At 39.0% G+C, this 17,730-nt stretch overlaps 1 protein-coding gene across 2 annotated transcripts in view; it reads left to right on the top strand.

Moving 5' to 3' along the window:
- Positions 1-17,730, top strand: part of TXK (TXK tyrosine kinase) — a 66,246-nt gene that overhangs the window by 21,832 nt on the left and 26,684 nt on the right. For both annotated transcript variants that reach the window (XM_023253138.2, XM_003985397.6), the window contains 4 exons: positions 822-924; positions 1,722-1,927; positions 4,562-4,627; positions 11,160-11,214. In XM_023253138.2, the coding sequence (XP_023108906.1) occupies positions 822-924; positions 1,722-1,927; positions 4,562-4,627; positions 11,160-11,214 (430 nt within the window). The remainder of the gene's footprint in view (positions 1-821; positions 925-1,721; positions 1,928-4,561; positions 4,628-11,159; positions 11,215-17,730) is intronic.

Below are 17,730 nucleotides of genomic sequence, written 5' to 3' on the forward strand. Positions count from 1 at the left end.
TGGATCCCTTTGACTTTAGTGACTCCTTCCCTTGCGTTCCCACAGCATGCCTTGGTTCCATACTGAATATTTATTTCGTGTATGCTGTTTACATACCTGTGTTCCACTCCGTAATTTTTACACATTAAGGACAAGAATCTTATTTATTTGACTATCTCCCCAAAATGATCAGGGTGTCTTACGCTTTGATGCCCAGCAAATGATTGCATAGAATAAACCTAAGGTAGCTTAATAATAGTAATAGCTAGCATTTAACGGGAGGTCCTCTATGTGAGACTGTGCTAAGAGGTTTGCATTTATTAGCTCAAGTAACTCTCCAAAACACCTATAGTTTTTACAATCTCCGTTTTACAGATGAGGGAGTTGAGGCTTAGAGAGATTCTGTTGCTTCCCCAAGGCCACACTATGAAATGGTAAAGCTGGGATCCAAACTCCTGTTCTTAATCATAGCACCGTGTCCATTTAGAACAATGCATACCATCAAATGAAGTAATGCGTGTAAAATGATAAACACTGTGCCTGATGCGGAGTAAGTTTTTCATTATCACGATTATCTTCTTATGTCCTTAATATGCACCAGACTCTGCTTTCTTCAGTTTTATTCTATAGCAACTCTTTTTGCTTTTAGCGTCTCTAGCTCAATAAGGAAAATGCGGTTCTGAGAGGTAGTCACTCGCCCATGGAAATGGAGCTGGGAAGTCTTCTAAGTAAGAAAAAAGTTGCAAAAAGACCTGGAGTTTCTTACTAATTTTGAGAAAAATCTAGTGAATATCACCTGAATGCAAACAATCATTTGTAACTTGGTTGTTTTTCAATCTCAGACAAGTAAGAACACAAATAAGCCTAAGCAAAGATGAAGAGTTTTCAGAAAGATACACTCCGCGTCGCAGGCTGTGGTTCAGCGAATTGCCAAGTAAGAAACGAGTAAGTATCATCTTGCTGAGGGAGAAAGAAGAGAGGAAGCTTGCGTTTCGGGGTCCATGGTCCTCAAGACGCTGTTTGCTGCCATGCCCAGAATCTAGTATAGTGCTCAGCACATAACAAGTGCTTCATGAGTGAATGTCTTAGAAGAAAGCCAAAGGAAAAAAGACCAGTTAAAATAGCCTACGCAGCTATGTTTCAGCAGAGCTTGAAACTGGACGCTGAATGGGGAAAAACGTGTTCTGGCTATTGCCGTTTGTGAACCCAGGATTAATTTTTCGTTCGGTGTTGGGGGAAATAGCGTTCTTAAGCAGTGTGATAAATCCAAACACAAGGTTATAGCATGTGAAAGGGAAGGGCTGTTTTTCTTTTTTTCAAGAGAGAAAAACCCATAAACAAAGTGGAACTATTGGGGTGGAATTCAAATTTTAAGAATTGTGGCTTAAAAAATGTCCAGGGGTGCCTGGCTGGTTCGGTCCATAGGGCACACGACTCTTGATTTCAGGGTCGTGAATTCGAGCCCCATGTTGAGCATAGAGCTAATTTTTTAAAAAAGAAAAATATCCAATGCAATTCTGGCAAGAGAACTTATGATCTTGAAAATTTACAAAAGGGTGAGTGTGTTGCCGGATTTAAAGGTTGTCTTATAATCATTTCCTATGTTTACCCCACCCTGGTTTTTGCTTTGATGCAACCGGATGGGAGAATTGGGGCAGCACACAAAAGTATTATAGCCCTATTCTTTTTTAGTACACATGACTAAAACAAGAGTACAACAAATCACTCCTTGGTTTTTGCAGGCCAACAGAGGCCACATGCAACCATCAAAACGCAAGCCACTGCCTCCCCTCCCACCCTCTGAGGTTACTGAAGAGAAGATCCAAGTAAAAGCCCTGTATGATTTTGTGCCCAGAGAGCCGTGTGATTTAGCCTTAAAGCGAGCAGAGGAGTACGTGATATTGGAGAAGTATAATCCTCACTGGTGGAAGGCAAGAGACCGTTTGGGGTAAGACTGATGCCATGGTCCTTACCAAATTCTTCTTTTATCCTCTGAAGACTCCTGAAACATAAAAACTGTTTTGTGGCTCATTTTCTTTAGGTTTATTTCCTTCTGCATGAAGTAGAACATGTCCCCACACCTCTTATCTGTATGAGAGAGCATTACAGCACTGGGATTTCAGGCAGAGTCACAGCGCTTCATACGCCTGGCTTCACATCCCAACGCTGTCACTTACTATTGTGTGTCCTTTGGCAATCACTTACCCTCTCTGAGTTTCCCTCTCTGAGTTTTCCTTCCTTCCTTCCTTCCTTCCTTCCTTCCTTCCTTCCTTCCTTCCTTCCTTCCTTTTTTTTTTAAATTAAGGTATCACTGACATATAACATTATATTGGTTTCAAGTGTACAGCATAATAATTCAACATTTATTTGTGGAATGATCACAATATGTGTAGTTAACATCTGTCACCATGCATAGTGACAAATTTTTTTTTCTGGTGATGAGAACTTTTAAGATTTATTCTCTTAGCGACTTTCAAATATGCAATATAGTATTATTAACTATAGTCACTATGTGGTTTAATACATCCCTATGGCTTATTTATCTTATAACTGAAACTTTGTATCTTTTGACCCTCTTCACCTACTTCACCCACCTGCCTCTGGCAACCACCAATCTGTTCTCTGTATCTATGAGGGTTTTTTTTTAACTAAATTTTTTTTTAGATTCCACATATAAGTGAGACTATACAGTATTTGCCTTTTTCCATCTGATTTATTCTACTTAGCCTAATGCTCTTGAGGTCCATCGTGTTGTTGCAAATAGCAAGATTTTCTCCTATTTTATGACTGAATAATATTTTCTTTTATCCATTCATCCGTCATTGGACACTTAGGTTGTTTCCATATCTTGACTATGATACATAATGCTGCAAAGAACATGGGGGGTTCATAGATTGTTCATGCCTGACTGGAGCCTGAGGTACACAATTCTGAGGGGTATCTGGGCTGCCTGGGAGAGAGTGCTGGCTTTGAATTCTATTCTTTGTCATGATTTGGAGACCATAAGTATATAAGTATTAGAAATATCTATATTATATACCTCTGCTCTAATTGTATTTTCCTGATGATTTGGCTCTTACCAGTTTTTAGTTTAGACTCAACATGTGATGGAGACTTTTCAGTGGGAAAAAAGGTATGAGTAGGTTCAGGATAGTGTAGTTAGCCCTCCAGCAGGTGGACATTGGTGTGATTCACTCATATGTAGATCTTGAGAAACTTAACAGAAGACCATGGGGGAGGGAAGGGGGGAAAAAGTTACAGAGAGGGAGGGAGGCAAACCATAAGAGACTCTTAAGGACTGAAAACAAACTAAGGGTAGATGGGGGTGGGGGAGAGGGGAAAGTGGGTGATGGGCAGGGAGGAGGGCACTTGCTGGGATGAGCACTGGGTGTTGTATGGAAACCAGTGTGACAATGAATTATATTTAAAAAATAAATAAAAATAAAAATGAACTAATTAATTTTTAATTTCAAACTTAATAAGCGAATAGTTTTTTTGTAATACGCATCCATGATAAATAATGGCAAATTCCTGCTTTGCCACACCTCCAAACCCAAGCACCATTATTAACTCAGTGCCCTTCCAGATGATTTCAGTGCACTTTCATGCACATATTGAAACATATGTTATTGTTTGCAGACTTAGTTTACCTAATTCCTTACCCTGCTTTATTCGTTGTTCTACGCATTGCTTGTGTTTCCCAATAATGTCACGGAGATCTTTTTGTCATTTTACAATTCCAAATTTTTTTGGTGAAGGTATAGAAAAAGAGAAACCCGTGCCCTCCTGATGGGTGTGTAAATTGGTATATTTTCTTTCAACAGCAGTTTGCTGTATCTACTGGGAGATGCACGTACTTGGTGACTCAGCAGTTTCCCTGCTTGGTATCTGTCTTAGACAAATACTTTTACGGGTGCACAAGAAGTCATGTGTATGTGTTTCTGTACAGCATTGTTGTGATACAGACATGGCTAAACTGGAATATCCATTCTATCTATTCTGCAGCAATTAAAAAGAATTAAGTTGATATGTGTTTTATTTATTTATTTAAAAAAAATTTTTTTAACATTTATTTATTTCTGAGACAGAGAGAGACAGAGCATGAACAGGGGAGGGGCAGAGAGAGAGAGGGAGACACAGAATCTGATACAGGCTCCAGGCTCTGAGCTGTCAGCACAGAGCCCGACGCGGGGCTCGAACTCACAGACCGTGAGATCATGACCTGAGCTGAAGTCGGACGCTTAAGCAACCAAGCCACCCAGGCGCCCCTATAATTGCTGTGTTTTAAATCGAGTCATATGACATCCCAGTGGTCGCATAAGTGCCGCTTTTCCTCTTTGAAGAATTTTTGTGTCATAAAACACCTGACTACTTACATTGTAAGTCAGAATCCTAGTATTTATCATACAGAGATTTTGGTTGAATGTGGAAATGAAAACCCCTTTTTTTTTTTCTGTTAGCAATTTAATCAGTAAAACAAGTTTGATTTCCCCCTATGTCCTTGAGGTTTTGAAAGGATTGTCGTCGCATAATGCCACACACGTGCCAAGCATTTTGATGGTTGCCTTGTCTTTTGTTGTAGGAATGAAGGCTTAATCCCAAGCAACTATGTGACTGAAAACAAACCAACCAATTTAGAAATATATGAGTAAGTCTCCTCCAAAATGTGCGCTATGGTTAATCTACGAAAATCAGGTACATTTGGGCAGTTTACGAGTATCGATGCTGATTTTGGTCTACAAAAGTTAAAGAACACATCTGGCTGCTTTTAGCTTGAGAGATCTTTGATGCTTTTTTTTTTTTTTTTTTTTTTTTTTAGTTTTTTTTCATGTTTATTCATTTTTTGAGAGAGAGAGACTGAGACACAGAATCCAAAGCAGGCTCCAAGCTCTGAGCGGTCAGCACAGAGCCGGATGCAACTGCGAGATCATGACCTGAGCTGAAGTCGGTCACTTAACGGATTGAGCCACCCAGTTGCCCGATGTTCGATCCTTTTAATGGTTGATTCAGAAACTTATTTTGCCTAAATTTCTTTTTCAGTTTTGTTTTGTATGACCACTTTTTTTTGGTTTGTTTTAACAGTGACAGCATGGAAAGCAAGCACTCATCTTGTTCTTATTATATGTCCTAAATGGAAAAATAATGATCTCAAAAATGACATAAATTGTTTAATGAGTGGTGAATTGAACCTAACTTGGAGACACATAACTACATTTTGGCTCATGTTGGGAAACATTTTAGAAATAGCTGAAGACGAGAAGTAGGCTAATGCTGTAGTTTGGGGGGAAGCTTTTGGCGTGTTCTCTAGGGTTCTGCTTAGAAATCTATTTTTGTTGCAATGATAGATTTGGAAGATGGAGATCTTAGGAATCACTTTTCTAGCCCCTCATTCTGCAGATCAGAAACTGAGGTTGCAAAAGTAATTTACAGGTAGAGAGTGGTGGGCTTAGGAGTAGTGTTGGTCCTTTATAAATTCAGGTTTGCATTTTACCCTTGACTGCCCTCCCCACAACCGAGATACTCGCTTTATAATTAGCACATGCTTCCAGCAGGTGGCGGTAGGGGATGTGAGTTGAGACATTGAGGCTGGTGCTTCTCCAAGAATGGGGCAGCAAATATAAATTGAACGACAGCCCCCGCCCCAGCTCCTAGGGTGTCTGTCTTGCTACTAATTTAAACCCACCTGGAGGCCAGACCCAGCATCTCTCTCTCCCCTAAAGCAAAGCCAACTCTAAAAACATTGGTGAACAACGTAGACTTCATTAGAGGGAGAAAGGGATGACTACAGGACACATGACTCATCCATGTGACTTGACCAGGCCTCTATTAGCTACTTCTATTCTCTCTCGCAAGTCAGCCTCCTTACTGCCATCACAGATCTCTCTTCTCCGTCCTTCACTCAGCTTGTCACGCCCCCTCTCTTGACCTGAGTCATGTAGCTCTGCACGGAAATTCTAGTCTCCACTCGGTAGGACAGAGCCCTCAGGTGGCTGAACACCTGTCCTAGGAAAACAGTTCCACAGCTGTCTACTGTCAGTCCAGCCTACCCCTCAGGGGGCAGCGTCCCAACACATTAGGTCTCTTGAAAGGCCAGGTCAGGGGAAGTTCTGTTTGTAAATCTCCTGTCAAGAAAAATTAGAAAAAATAAGATTTTCTTTCCATATTGTAAACTCAGTTCAGACCTTCCAGGAGATTAAAGGAGTTATGTGTGGAGGTACTTAACACAGTAACGGATAGTTAGTGAATGGACAGTCAGTAACCAACAATGTGAGTTTCCTTCCCTTTATGATTAACAAATGTGCTTGCTGCTTCCTTAGTTTACACAGGCTTGGAGTCTGCAGCTTGTTTATGCTATAGATATTGGGTAATTTGAATTAAACCACTCTGAACTTAGAATAGTCATCTCATTTTCTTGGCTTTGATTCATGTGTCTTTAAAAGTCTTGTTCTCTAATTACTCCAATTGTGAGAAAATTAATTTTGTTTTTTTTTAATTTTTTTAATGTTTATTTCTGAGACAGAGAGAGACAGAGCATGAACAGGGGAGGGGCAGAGAGAGAGGGAGACACAGAATCTGAAACAGGCTCCAGGCTCTGAGCTGTCAGCACAGAGCCCGATGCGGGGCTCGAACTCACGGACCACAAGATCATGACCTGAGCCAAAGTCGGACGCTTAACCAACTGAGCCACCCAGGCGCCCCTATTTGTTTCTGTTTAAAGGAGTTTATTAAAATGTAGATATAATAATTATCAATATAAGTCATTAAAATATATCAACTACTTACTAAGGGCCAAGCACTGTTCTAATAAGTATGTAGAAATTACTGCTTTAATTTGAAATAATGTAGTGTGGGTTTAGAAATTGGAGAAATCTATGGGGCACCTGGGTGGCTCAGTCTGTTGAGTGTCCAACTTCAGCTCAGGTCTTGATCTCACGGTTCGTGGGTTTGAGCCTGGTGTCGGGCTGGGCTCTGTGCAGACAGCTCAGAGCCTGGAGCCTGCTTCAGAGTCTGTGTCTCCCTCTCTCTCTGCCCCTCCCCTGCTTACTCGCAAAAATGAATAAATGTTAAAAGAAATTAAATTGGGGAAATTCCGGCTCAAATACTGACATCACCACTGACTAGTGCTTGGCCACTGGGCAAAGTTACTGAACATCTATAAACCTCTACATGATATGAAAACTGGGGACCATAATGCCTATCTCATACAGGAATAGTAAATATTTGAAACATTCTAGAACTGTGAAGCCGACAGGAAGTGAATTTTCAGGTTGCCGGCTATCACAGATGTACTACATTTCGTAGTTACTTTAGGCCCTGAATCACTTCACCCTATTCAATCTTTCCTGATTGTACACTTCTGATGTACCAGATGTTAGCTGTTCTAGGCCCAGGGAAGACGGAGAAGCAGTCCATGTGTTCACAGAACTTACAGCTTTATGGGGGAAATAGACATTAACCAATCTCAGATTCACAAATAAGTATAAAATTTTAAATTGTGGTCTTAGTAAGGAACAGTATGGACACTGGGAGAAATCAGTGGTAAAGGGGATATAATTTAGATGAGAGTGTGGAATTGGGAAAACCTTATAAGGAAGTGGCTTGAGGTCCAAAGGTAGTAGGAGGTACTTAGGGGTGGAGGGGAGAAGGAATGCTCATGTTAGTGTGGGTTTTTGACATCTCAGGAATCTTTATACTTTGAAATATTTATGGCTGCTTTGGTTTTAACTTAATATCCAAATTATCAACATTACAATGTGAAAACCTGGTTTTCAGTAAGCCCTCAAATTTAACTTGCAGGTCTTGATATACTGTTTACAGATCTAAAACAATAAGAACAATCACTTTAATTCAAACTCAATACACAGTGTCCTTCAACAATCAGCCCTTTTATAAGTTCAGTTAATGAAATTTCCCGAAACATTTCACTTGCATTAATAGACTAAATAAATTCAATTTTCTGATTAAATATTTTACATGCCAGACAGGGCAAATTTGCAATTTTTAATAGCCCTTTGTAAGTCCATATACGACCCTGGAAATCTAATAAATTAAACTTAAATGTGGTAAGCCAAGTTCTCTTAACCATACAAACATCATTTAAAAAGTCAAATTCCCATAAATTTCAAATTGTAAATTTAAAATTAATTATGCTTTTAAAACTAGAGGCAAAAACCTAATAATGTCAGATTCTCTTAAAATTATAGATACTTTAAATTTTTTTAATGTTTATTTATTTACTTTGAGAGAGAGGCAGAGTCGTGTGTGTGTGTATGTGCGAGTGGGGGAGGTGCAGACAGACAGAGGGAGAGAGAGAATTCCAAGCAGGCTTCAGGCTATCAGTGTGGAGCCTGACAAAGTGGGGCTCGAACTCATGAACTGTGAGATCATGACCTGGGCTGAAATCAAGTGTTGGATGCTTAACCAACTGAGCCACCCCAGGTGCCCCTTAAAATTATAGGTACTTTAAATATCAAACATATTGCTTATCCTGAATTTTACAGAAGTATGAATCTGATTTATCTCATTATCTCTAACCTGAATGCTTACTCTCCTCAGGTTAAAAAATCACTAAAGAGAAGCAGGTTTCCTTTCTTAGGTCTAATAGGGTTTCTAGGTTGAAAACTCAAGACTACAACACTGTTACTTGTTGATTCAGAGATTGGAATGGGGTGCACGAGGCTTACATGTATACAAGATGTTTGTAATCAGCAACAGTTGGACATGCTGGATGGCTTTTATTTTTTTATTTTTGGATGGGTTTTGTATGTTGGTAGAAGCCCCACCCCAAGCTCTCTGTCCACATCATTCAGTATGAGTTTTACAATCAGTGTCGTCTTGGTATATGAGTTGCAAACTTACCTATTAAAAACACTCCACAAAACTCTTGTTTCACTGTCTGATTTAACCAGATGAAATTCTGAAATACCATGTCCCTGCTTCTCCAATGTCACATCCATCTAATCTCTTTTCTGACAGGTAAAATTCTGCATTATTTTAAAGGATCTTAAATTCATCATATACTTCTATCTGGCTCTTCTATTACTACTTCGAAGTCATTCTTTTTTTTTTTTAAATTAAAATTTAATGTTTATTTTATTATTGAGAGAGAGAGAGAGAGAGAGAGAGAGAGCGTGAGTAGGGGAGGGACAAAGAGAGAGGGAGACACAGAATCTGAAGCAGGCTCCAGGCTCTGAGCTGTCAGCGCAGAGCCTGATGCAGGGCTTTAACTCATGAAGCACAAGATCATGACCTGAGCTGAAGTCAGATGCTTAACCAACTGAGCCACCCATGTGCCCCTCTTTGAAGTCATTCTTTTTTTTTTTTTTTAATTTTTATTGGGTTTATTTATTTTTGATAGAGACAGAGCACAAGTGAGGGAGGGGTAGAGATAGAAGGAACATAGAATCTGAAGCAGGCTCCAGGCTCCGAGCTGTCAGCACAGAGCCCGACGCAGGGCTGGAACTCACAAACCACAAGATCATGACCTGAGCTGAAGTTGTACGCTCAATCGACTGAGCCACCCAGGCGCCCTGAAGTCATTCTAATGACATCCATACATGGATGGATTTTTAATTTATATTTAAGCAAAATTAATATATTTGCTTATATTTCTCACTATAATAAATAAGTATGAAACAACAAAATTAACACCAATGTGATAGCAGGTGAGAAACATGTAGAAAAAAAATAATTTCTATAAAATTTTCCCTTTTGGAGTGTCATTACACAGTCTTGGCTTTTCATAGCCTCAATGTATTTTAGTGAGCGATAATCATTATTTTCCGTTTAGCACCCAAATTTCATGAATTAGCAAATGGGAGCACCTTTAAACCAGTCTCCTGTGTCTTTAACTCTGTCTCATTTATTTTGAGAGAATTTCTTCTTTCTACAAAAAGAGGGCTGAGACTCATCCTGAAATTCCCTCCCCTAATATGAATATTCATTGAAAAGTACTGAATGATATTCACACTTTAACATCACAATTACCTTTTGTTCCCGCTGGTGATAAGTAGCCCAATTACTTTGTCTAGAATCACCTGTAATCATCCTCTATTCTCTATGCTTCATCTTTTTTAAAGTTCATTTTCAACTTAAGGCTGTTAGTATTTTTAATGCCTGACCATTCTAATTTAGTGGCAGCTTTTTATTACTGCAGGTTAGGGGAAGTCCCACGAGATGGTAGGTTCCATCTTCAAAGTCAGATATAGGAGTTTCATGTGGCCACCATTTGGCCTACCCACTGTGACTCAATGTATACTCTTACTTAATTATGTTCCTGTGAGTGGTTCTTATATATTTAGTGGTAGTGTTTCGTACAGAGGAAACAGCAAGACAGGAGGCAGAAAGGGGCTTGGTGAGGAAGGCAAGAATCCCAGTGTGACCGAATCTTTGTATGAGAGGGGAACAAGAGGGTGTGTGAAATAGGGCAACATACTAGTTGTTCTGTTTACGTTATTAAACCACTAACTTCACTACGAGTTAACATACAGTTAACATAACAACTGGGTCAGAGTTAGTTTTAATTTGGGAAAGGGAACATAGCACATATAAAAGCGTGCAAATAGGAAGTTCCTGAGAACAAAGAAAGAAATGGGTATTTTTTAGTTTGTCTATCAAAGCTCAGTAAATGTTTATTGAAGATGATGCCTTCTTCTTTTTTTTTTTTTTTAGAACTTTATTTATTTTTGAGACAGAGAGAGACAGAGCATGAACGGGGGAGGGTCAGAGAGAGGGAGACACAGAATCTGAAACAGGCTCCAGGCTCCGAGCTGTCAGCACAGAGCCCGACGTGGGGCTCGAACTCACGGACCGCGAGATCGTGACCTGGCTGAAGTCGGCTGCTTAACCGACTGAGCCACCCAGACGCCCCAAAGATGATGCCTTCTTAATCACATACCTTTCAAGGAAATTTTCAGGAGATTAAATCACCCAAAACCATATACCCCTCCGAAAGTGGAATTAAGATGTGATAGAAGAAATTAGATTTTGGCTTACAATTAGTAGAACTATATTACCTTAAATCAATGACACATAACAGTACATTGTTGTTTATTGGAATTAACTCTCTAAAATCAGTTCTGGAGTAAAGTTCTTAGTAATGAAGGAAATGAAGGGATTTTTTTTTTCGGTAAAAAAAAATGGAATATAAAAATTTTAAAGTATTTTTATCGCTTTTACAGGTGGTACCATAGAAACATCACCAGAAATCAGGCAGAACGTATTTTGAGACAAGAGGTAACTCAATGTATTAACAAATAACTTGTGAATATTTTCAGAATTTCTGAGAGATGGGCTTTATGAAGACGTGACCCAACTAGAAAGTTTTTTCTTCCTGTTCTTTATAGCTCTAAAATATTATTACAACTTTCTGTCTACTGCACATTTTCTGATAAGTTGGAAAGCAGATGTATTTGTATCAGATCATGTTTTTCATGGACTTTCACTGTCATTTGAGAAATGTTTTTTTCCTGAAATGATTTCAATTCCACCGTACTGAAACTGCTCATTCACTTCAAAGTGCATTCTGCGAGAAGAGTCTATATTTGAGTTGCCTATATGCCTCTGCATATCAGGCAGTAAAATATACACTGTCTTTATGAGCTTAGCTAAGGCTTCTTAAAAACACAAATATAGAAAAATACACAGTGCTGCACTTTCTTTGTTCTTTGGGAACAAAAGGAAGAGTGGGGGAAGCAAAGTATCAAACTCAGATCAAAACTGCACTTTTAGGTCAAAACAAAACAGAACTGCATGCAGTTTCCAACGGACGGTAAGTGTGAACTGTGGGTAAAAGTAGTCAAACCTAGAAACTAGGGAAGATGTGTGTGTCATTTTATACTGCTGTCGGATGTTGAGGAAATCTAGAAATGTGAGTGAGAAAGAATCAGTTCTGTAACTAAAAAGTCAATGCCAGGAATGGCTCAGGACACAGAGAAGGTCCAGTTACTAGCAGGGGGATAGACAGAGTTTGAGGGACACAGACCCAGTCTCAGCTGGTGATGGGGACAGAGGTTGGAGGTCAGGCCTGGCTTCTCTAGCTAGGAGGAAGTGGGGTGTGGCAGCAAATGTAGTATTCATCCGGCATGGTGACAGCAGGTGGACTTCTGTAAAGAGATGTTAGTAGGTCTAGAATAGACACGTAGGCAGAACTGGAGCAGGCAAGGTCTCAAACAGGCCCATGGCAAGCAAGTTAGTCACAGGCGATATGGCCACAAGATCACATGGGCTGTGCGGGGTCAGCCTGAGAGGTTCTGCAGCTGAGAGGAAGTCACAACAGAGCCAGGGGCGCACCGCCCTACAAAGACTAGAAGAGCAAATTGCACAAACCCCCATGTACCTAAAACCCAGATATCACAAATAGCAACATTTGGCAGGAACATTCTCTAACAAAATAAAACACAGCAGATACAATTGAAACCTATCCCTTCTCTCATCTGTTTCATGCCACCCAGTCTCCAGAGGCAATCACAATAGAAGGGTGTGATCCCATTGTGTCCATGTGCTTATATTTTTATCATATATATGTGCATATATATGTGCACATTATATTTTATCATATATATGTGCATTTTATGTGTTTTAACATTTCACATAAGGAGATCATATGTATGTTGATTAAAAAAATTTTTTTAACGTTTATTTTTTGTTTTTTTGAGAGACAGAGACAGAGCATGAGCGGGGCAGGGGCGGAGAGAGAGGAGACAGAATCTGAAGCAGGCTCCAGGCTCTGAGCTGTCAGCACAGTGCCTGATGTGGGGCTTGAACTCACAAACTGAGGTCATGACCTGAGCTGAAGTCAGACGCTTAACCCACTGAGCCACCCAGGAGCCCCAATTTTTTTTTTTTCAACGTTTATTTATTTTTGGAACAGAGAGAGACAGAGCATGAACGGGAGAGGGGCAGAGAGAGAGGGAGACACAGAATCAGAAACAGGCTCCAGGCTCTGAGCCATCAGCCCAGAGCCTGACGCGGGGCTCGAACTCCCGGACCGCGAGATCGTGACCTGGCTGAAGTCGGACGCTTAACCGACTGCGCCACCCAGGCGCCCCCAGGAGCCCCAATTTTTAATGAAACATTGTATTTCAGTTTTATTCACATGGGTATATAAAGATCAAGCACATTCCTTTAACTGCTGTATACTATTTCATTATGAGTATACCAAAATGTATTGATAAACATTCAAATTGTTTCTAACTTCTTAGTATTACCAACAGCCTGCCAAGAACTTTCTTGTACAGGTCATCTTGTACCCAAGGGCAAGGATTTTTCTTGTTATGCCCAGAAATGACCTGATCAGGATCTACGTGTGGATTTAACATCAAAGATATTTTGGAATCATGATTCAAAGTGCTTGTCCTAAGTTACGCTCTCACAACGAATGAGAAAACTGGCCCCTTACATTCTTGCCAACAGTTGGTAACTTCACACTTTTTTTCAATTCACTGAGAAATTGTATATATGTTTTATTTTCCTAATACAATTTTTTAAAATGTCTGTTTATTCTTGAGAGAGAGAGAGAGAGAGAGACAGAGAGACAGAGTGCAAATGGGAGAGGGGCAGAGAGAGAGGGGGAGACACAGAATCTGAAGCAGGCTCCAGCTGTGCTGACAGCTCAGAGCCAGACGTGGGGCTCGAACTCACGAGCTGTGCGCGATCATGACCCAAGCTGAAGTTGGACGCTTAACCGACTGAGCCACCCAGGGGCCCCCTGTGCATGTATTTTAAAATGTGCATTTCCTTGATCAACAGTTCAGTTGAATGACTTTTTATGTGTGTGTTGGCGAGTTGGGCTTCCTCTGCTGTTACATGACTGCTAATATCCTTTGCTCATTTTTCTATATTGCAGTGCTGTTTGCCTTTTTAACTGATTAATATGTATTTTAAAAGTATATTCTGAAAACCTGTCTTTTAGGTTACCATCATATTCTTCTCATTTCTGGCTTAAAATTTTTTCATGCTCTTATTTTTACACTTTAAAAGATGTTAATGTCAAATTTTTCAGTTTTTATGATCTCTCTTTTTTTCCTTTTTTAGTATAATAAATCCTTCTCTCTTCTGAAGTAATAAAGGAAGTTTATATTTTCTTTTAAATGCTTTAAAGATTTGCTGTTCGTTCTTAGGTCTTAATCCAAAATGTGTGTGTATGTGTGCTATGTGTGTGGATATTTTAAAATATATACACGTTTTTCCATGTATCTTAAAATATTTTTGTAATTTACATATTTTCTATGAAAAAAATTTTTTTAACATTTATTTATTTTTGAGAGACAGAGGGAGAGGGGGATACGGAATCTGAAGCAGGCTCCAGGCTCTAAGCTGTCAGCACCGAGCCCCGTGAGATCATGACGTCAGCAAAAGTCAGTTGCCTAACCAACTGAGCCACCCAGGCGCCCCTTTATTTTCTGTTTTTTTAAAGTACCTGGATTAAAACCTAATGGTCATGAGGCATTTAAATTTTTTTATGTTTATTTATTTATTTTGAGAGAGACAGAGCCAGGGTGAGCAGGGGAGGGGCAGAGATAGAGGCAGAGAGAGAGAGAGGGAGGGAGAGAATCCCAAGTAGGTTTTGCACCATCAGCACGCGGCCTAACATGGAGCTCAAAGTCACGAAGCCAAGAGACGGATGCTTGATTGAGCCACCGAGGTGCTCCGGTCACGAGGCATTTAAAAAATATATATGTGGCAGGATTCTCACACAGAGAGTCGTGACACTGCGGCTTTTCTTTCCTGGAAACAACTTTATTCCTGCCGGCACCGCTCCATTGGGTTCGTACCCGAAGAACTGAGCCCCGAGCACCACGTGGCGTAGTTTTTTAATGCATTTTTAAAAATTCTTTGTCTCCTATATATGGCAACATACAAACATGCAGCCTGATCAAGTGGCCTCATGTTACAAGGTCGTGAGGGATGTTGACATGTATGCATATAGCCAGGTTGAGGTTTTGTTTTTTCCTTTCCTTAGGAAGGGGACCCTACCACATTTATATTTCTGGTTTGGGTTTCCTAATACTTTATTTAGCATTTGTCCTGTTATGTTCACAAGGGAGCCTGGCTTCCAATTTCCCACTCTCTTTGCCTAGTTTCAGTATAAAGGCTATGCTAGCATCATAAAATGAAGTAGGACATGAGGTTTTGTCTCTTTTTCCAGTCTTGAAAATAGTGTATATTGAATGCAGGTTATTTGTTCTTGAAGTTGCATATATCTCTCATGAAATAGTTTGGACATGCTGCTTTTTCAGATATTCGACTACTGATTTAATTTCCTTTTCTTTTTTGAGATGTTTGATAATTTATAGTTATGTGGAGAATTGCCTATTTTATATTTATTTTCAAATTTATTGCATACATTTTTATAGAGGTATCTTATAATTTTATTTATGTCATATTTCAATAGTCGGTATGTTCATATGGTTTAAAAATCAAAAGACTCTAAAGTTTTCTTCCATCCTTGTCCCCAGGCCACCAATTCCCTTCTCCATAGACAAACTTCTATTATTAGTTTATTCTGTGCTCTTTCAGAAATATTTAATACGTACACAAATAGAAACATGTTTTCTTATAGTGTTATTTTTACACAAATAGTAATATATATACTCTTGTGTACATTACTTGTTTCATTTAACAATATATATTGGGAAGGAATCTTTTCACATCAGCACACAAAAAGTGTCCTCATTCATTCTACACATGCATAGTATTTCTTACTTTGGATGTATCACAAGTTATTTAAAAATTTTAATGGAAATCTAAGTACTATACTACTTTTATGAGTATATATGTAGGATAAATCACCCAAGATAGAAATTCTGGGTCAAAGGGAATGTACATTTCTAATTTTGGTAGACATTAAATTACCCTCTATAGTTGTACAATTAATATTTCTACTAGAAACGTAAGAGAGTGCTTATTTGCCCCACAACCTTCCCAGCAAGTGTTTAATGAAACACATGGATCTTTGCTCTCTGACATCTCATATCAGTGTAGGTTTCAGCTACATTTCTCTTTTTAAAAACTTATTTTTATTAAAAAAACTTTTTTTAACATCTATTTATTTTTGAGAGAGAGACAGAGCATGAGCAGGGGAAGGGCAGAGAGAGAGAGGGAGACAACAGAATTGGAAGCAGTCTCTAGGCCCTGAGCTGTCAGCACAGAGCCGGACGACATGGGGCTCAAACCCGTCAACCATGGGATCATGACCTGAGTGAAAGTCAGACACTTGATTGATTGAGCCACTCAGGCGCCCCTCAGCTACATTTCTCTTATCCTGGGAATGTTAAGCATCTCCGTATATATGAAATTTTATATATTTGTCTCTCCTTTTCTGGAAGCCGTCTGTTCATGCTGTCTCCTTTGCAAAATTTTCAGTTGGCTTTTTAAAAAATGCTTTCCTCGCAATTTGTAGGACCTCTGCAGCTATATTAAGGAAATTAGCTCTTTGTGATATGTGGCAATACTCTTCCCAATTTTTCAGTTCTAATACTACCTTTTCCCATGAATGGTACTTGAATTTTTTGTGTTTGAATTTATCAGACAATTTTTTGTGAAGCTTTAGTGTCAAGTTAGAAAATATTATAAAAATTTAAAAATATAAAAATATAAAATATAAATATAAAATATAAAAATATAAAAAATATTATTAAAATATTGTAAAAATTTCCCCCATGTTTCTTGATTGCCTTAGTGGTCTTATTTTTAATGTATGCATGTTTGAATAATTTGTAGTTATTCCTGACACAGAGTGAGGTATGGATCCGATTTTATTGTTTTTCTAGATGGTTACCAAGTGTCTATCTTTTCTCCATTGATTTGAGATGCCACTTTCCTTAGAAACACAACCCCTATGTTGCAGTACATCTGGACTTACTACTTGCTTTCGTTGATCCTCTTGTCTATTTATGTGATGCCTTTATCTGTTTTAAATACTGAGGCTTTCTTTAGTGTGGCTCACCTCCCTCATTATTCTTTTTCAGAAATATTCTGAAGATACATTTTATACGTATGAACTTCACAATTACTTTGCCCAGTTTATAAAAGCTTCCTACTGGTGCACTAAATTTACAGAGTAATTTAGGGAAAATTGTTTGGGCATTACAAATCAGTACAGTTTGGGGACCAATTTGTTCTGGGACCCACATATTAATTATTCACATAGAAAAAATTAAAACTAGGTCCCTACTTCAAGCAAAAATAAATCTTGGTGGATTGAAAACCAATGAGAGGAGGAAACATCTTTGTATTCTTTAGGAGCGTTTAAAATTTTTCTTCATTGGGGTGCCTGGGTGGCTCAGTCGGTTGGGCGTCCGACTTCAGCGCAGGTCATGATCTCGCAGTCTGTGGGTTCGAGCCCCGCGTCAGACTCCGTGCTGATTAGCTCAGAGCCTGGAGCCTGCCTCGGATTCTGCGTCTCCCTCTCTCTCTGCCCCTCCCCTGCTCATGCTCTGTCTCTCTCTGTCTCAAAAATAAATAAAAATATTTAAAAAATTAAGTAAAATAAAATTTTTCTTCATTTAGCTCTCGCAAATTTTTAAGTTTATTTTAAGGTATTTTTTGTTGTTGTTGCTACTGTAAATGGGTGTATCTTTTTTTTTTTTTTTAACCTGTGAAAAAACTTGAGTTTTGTGTTAATTTTGTAACTGATGACTTTGGTGAATTAAAAAAAAAATGTTTGTAGTAGTTTTTTAGTTGATTCTCCCGGGTTTCAGGTAGAGAATCTTATCAACAGCAAACAGTGATAATTTCAAACCCTCTTGT

The sequence above is a fragment of the Felis catus genome, chromosome B1 (assembly GCF_018350175.1).
Source record: "Felis catus isolate Fca126 chromosome B1, F.catus_Fca126_mat1.0, whole genome shotgun sequence".
Taxonomy (NCBI): Eukaryota; Metazoa; Chordata; class Mammalia; order Carnivora; family Felidae; genus Felis; species Felis catus.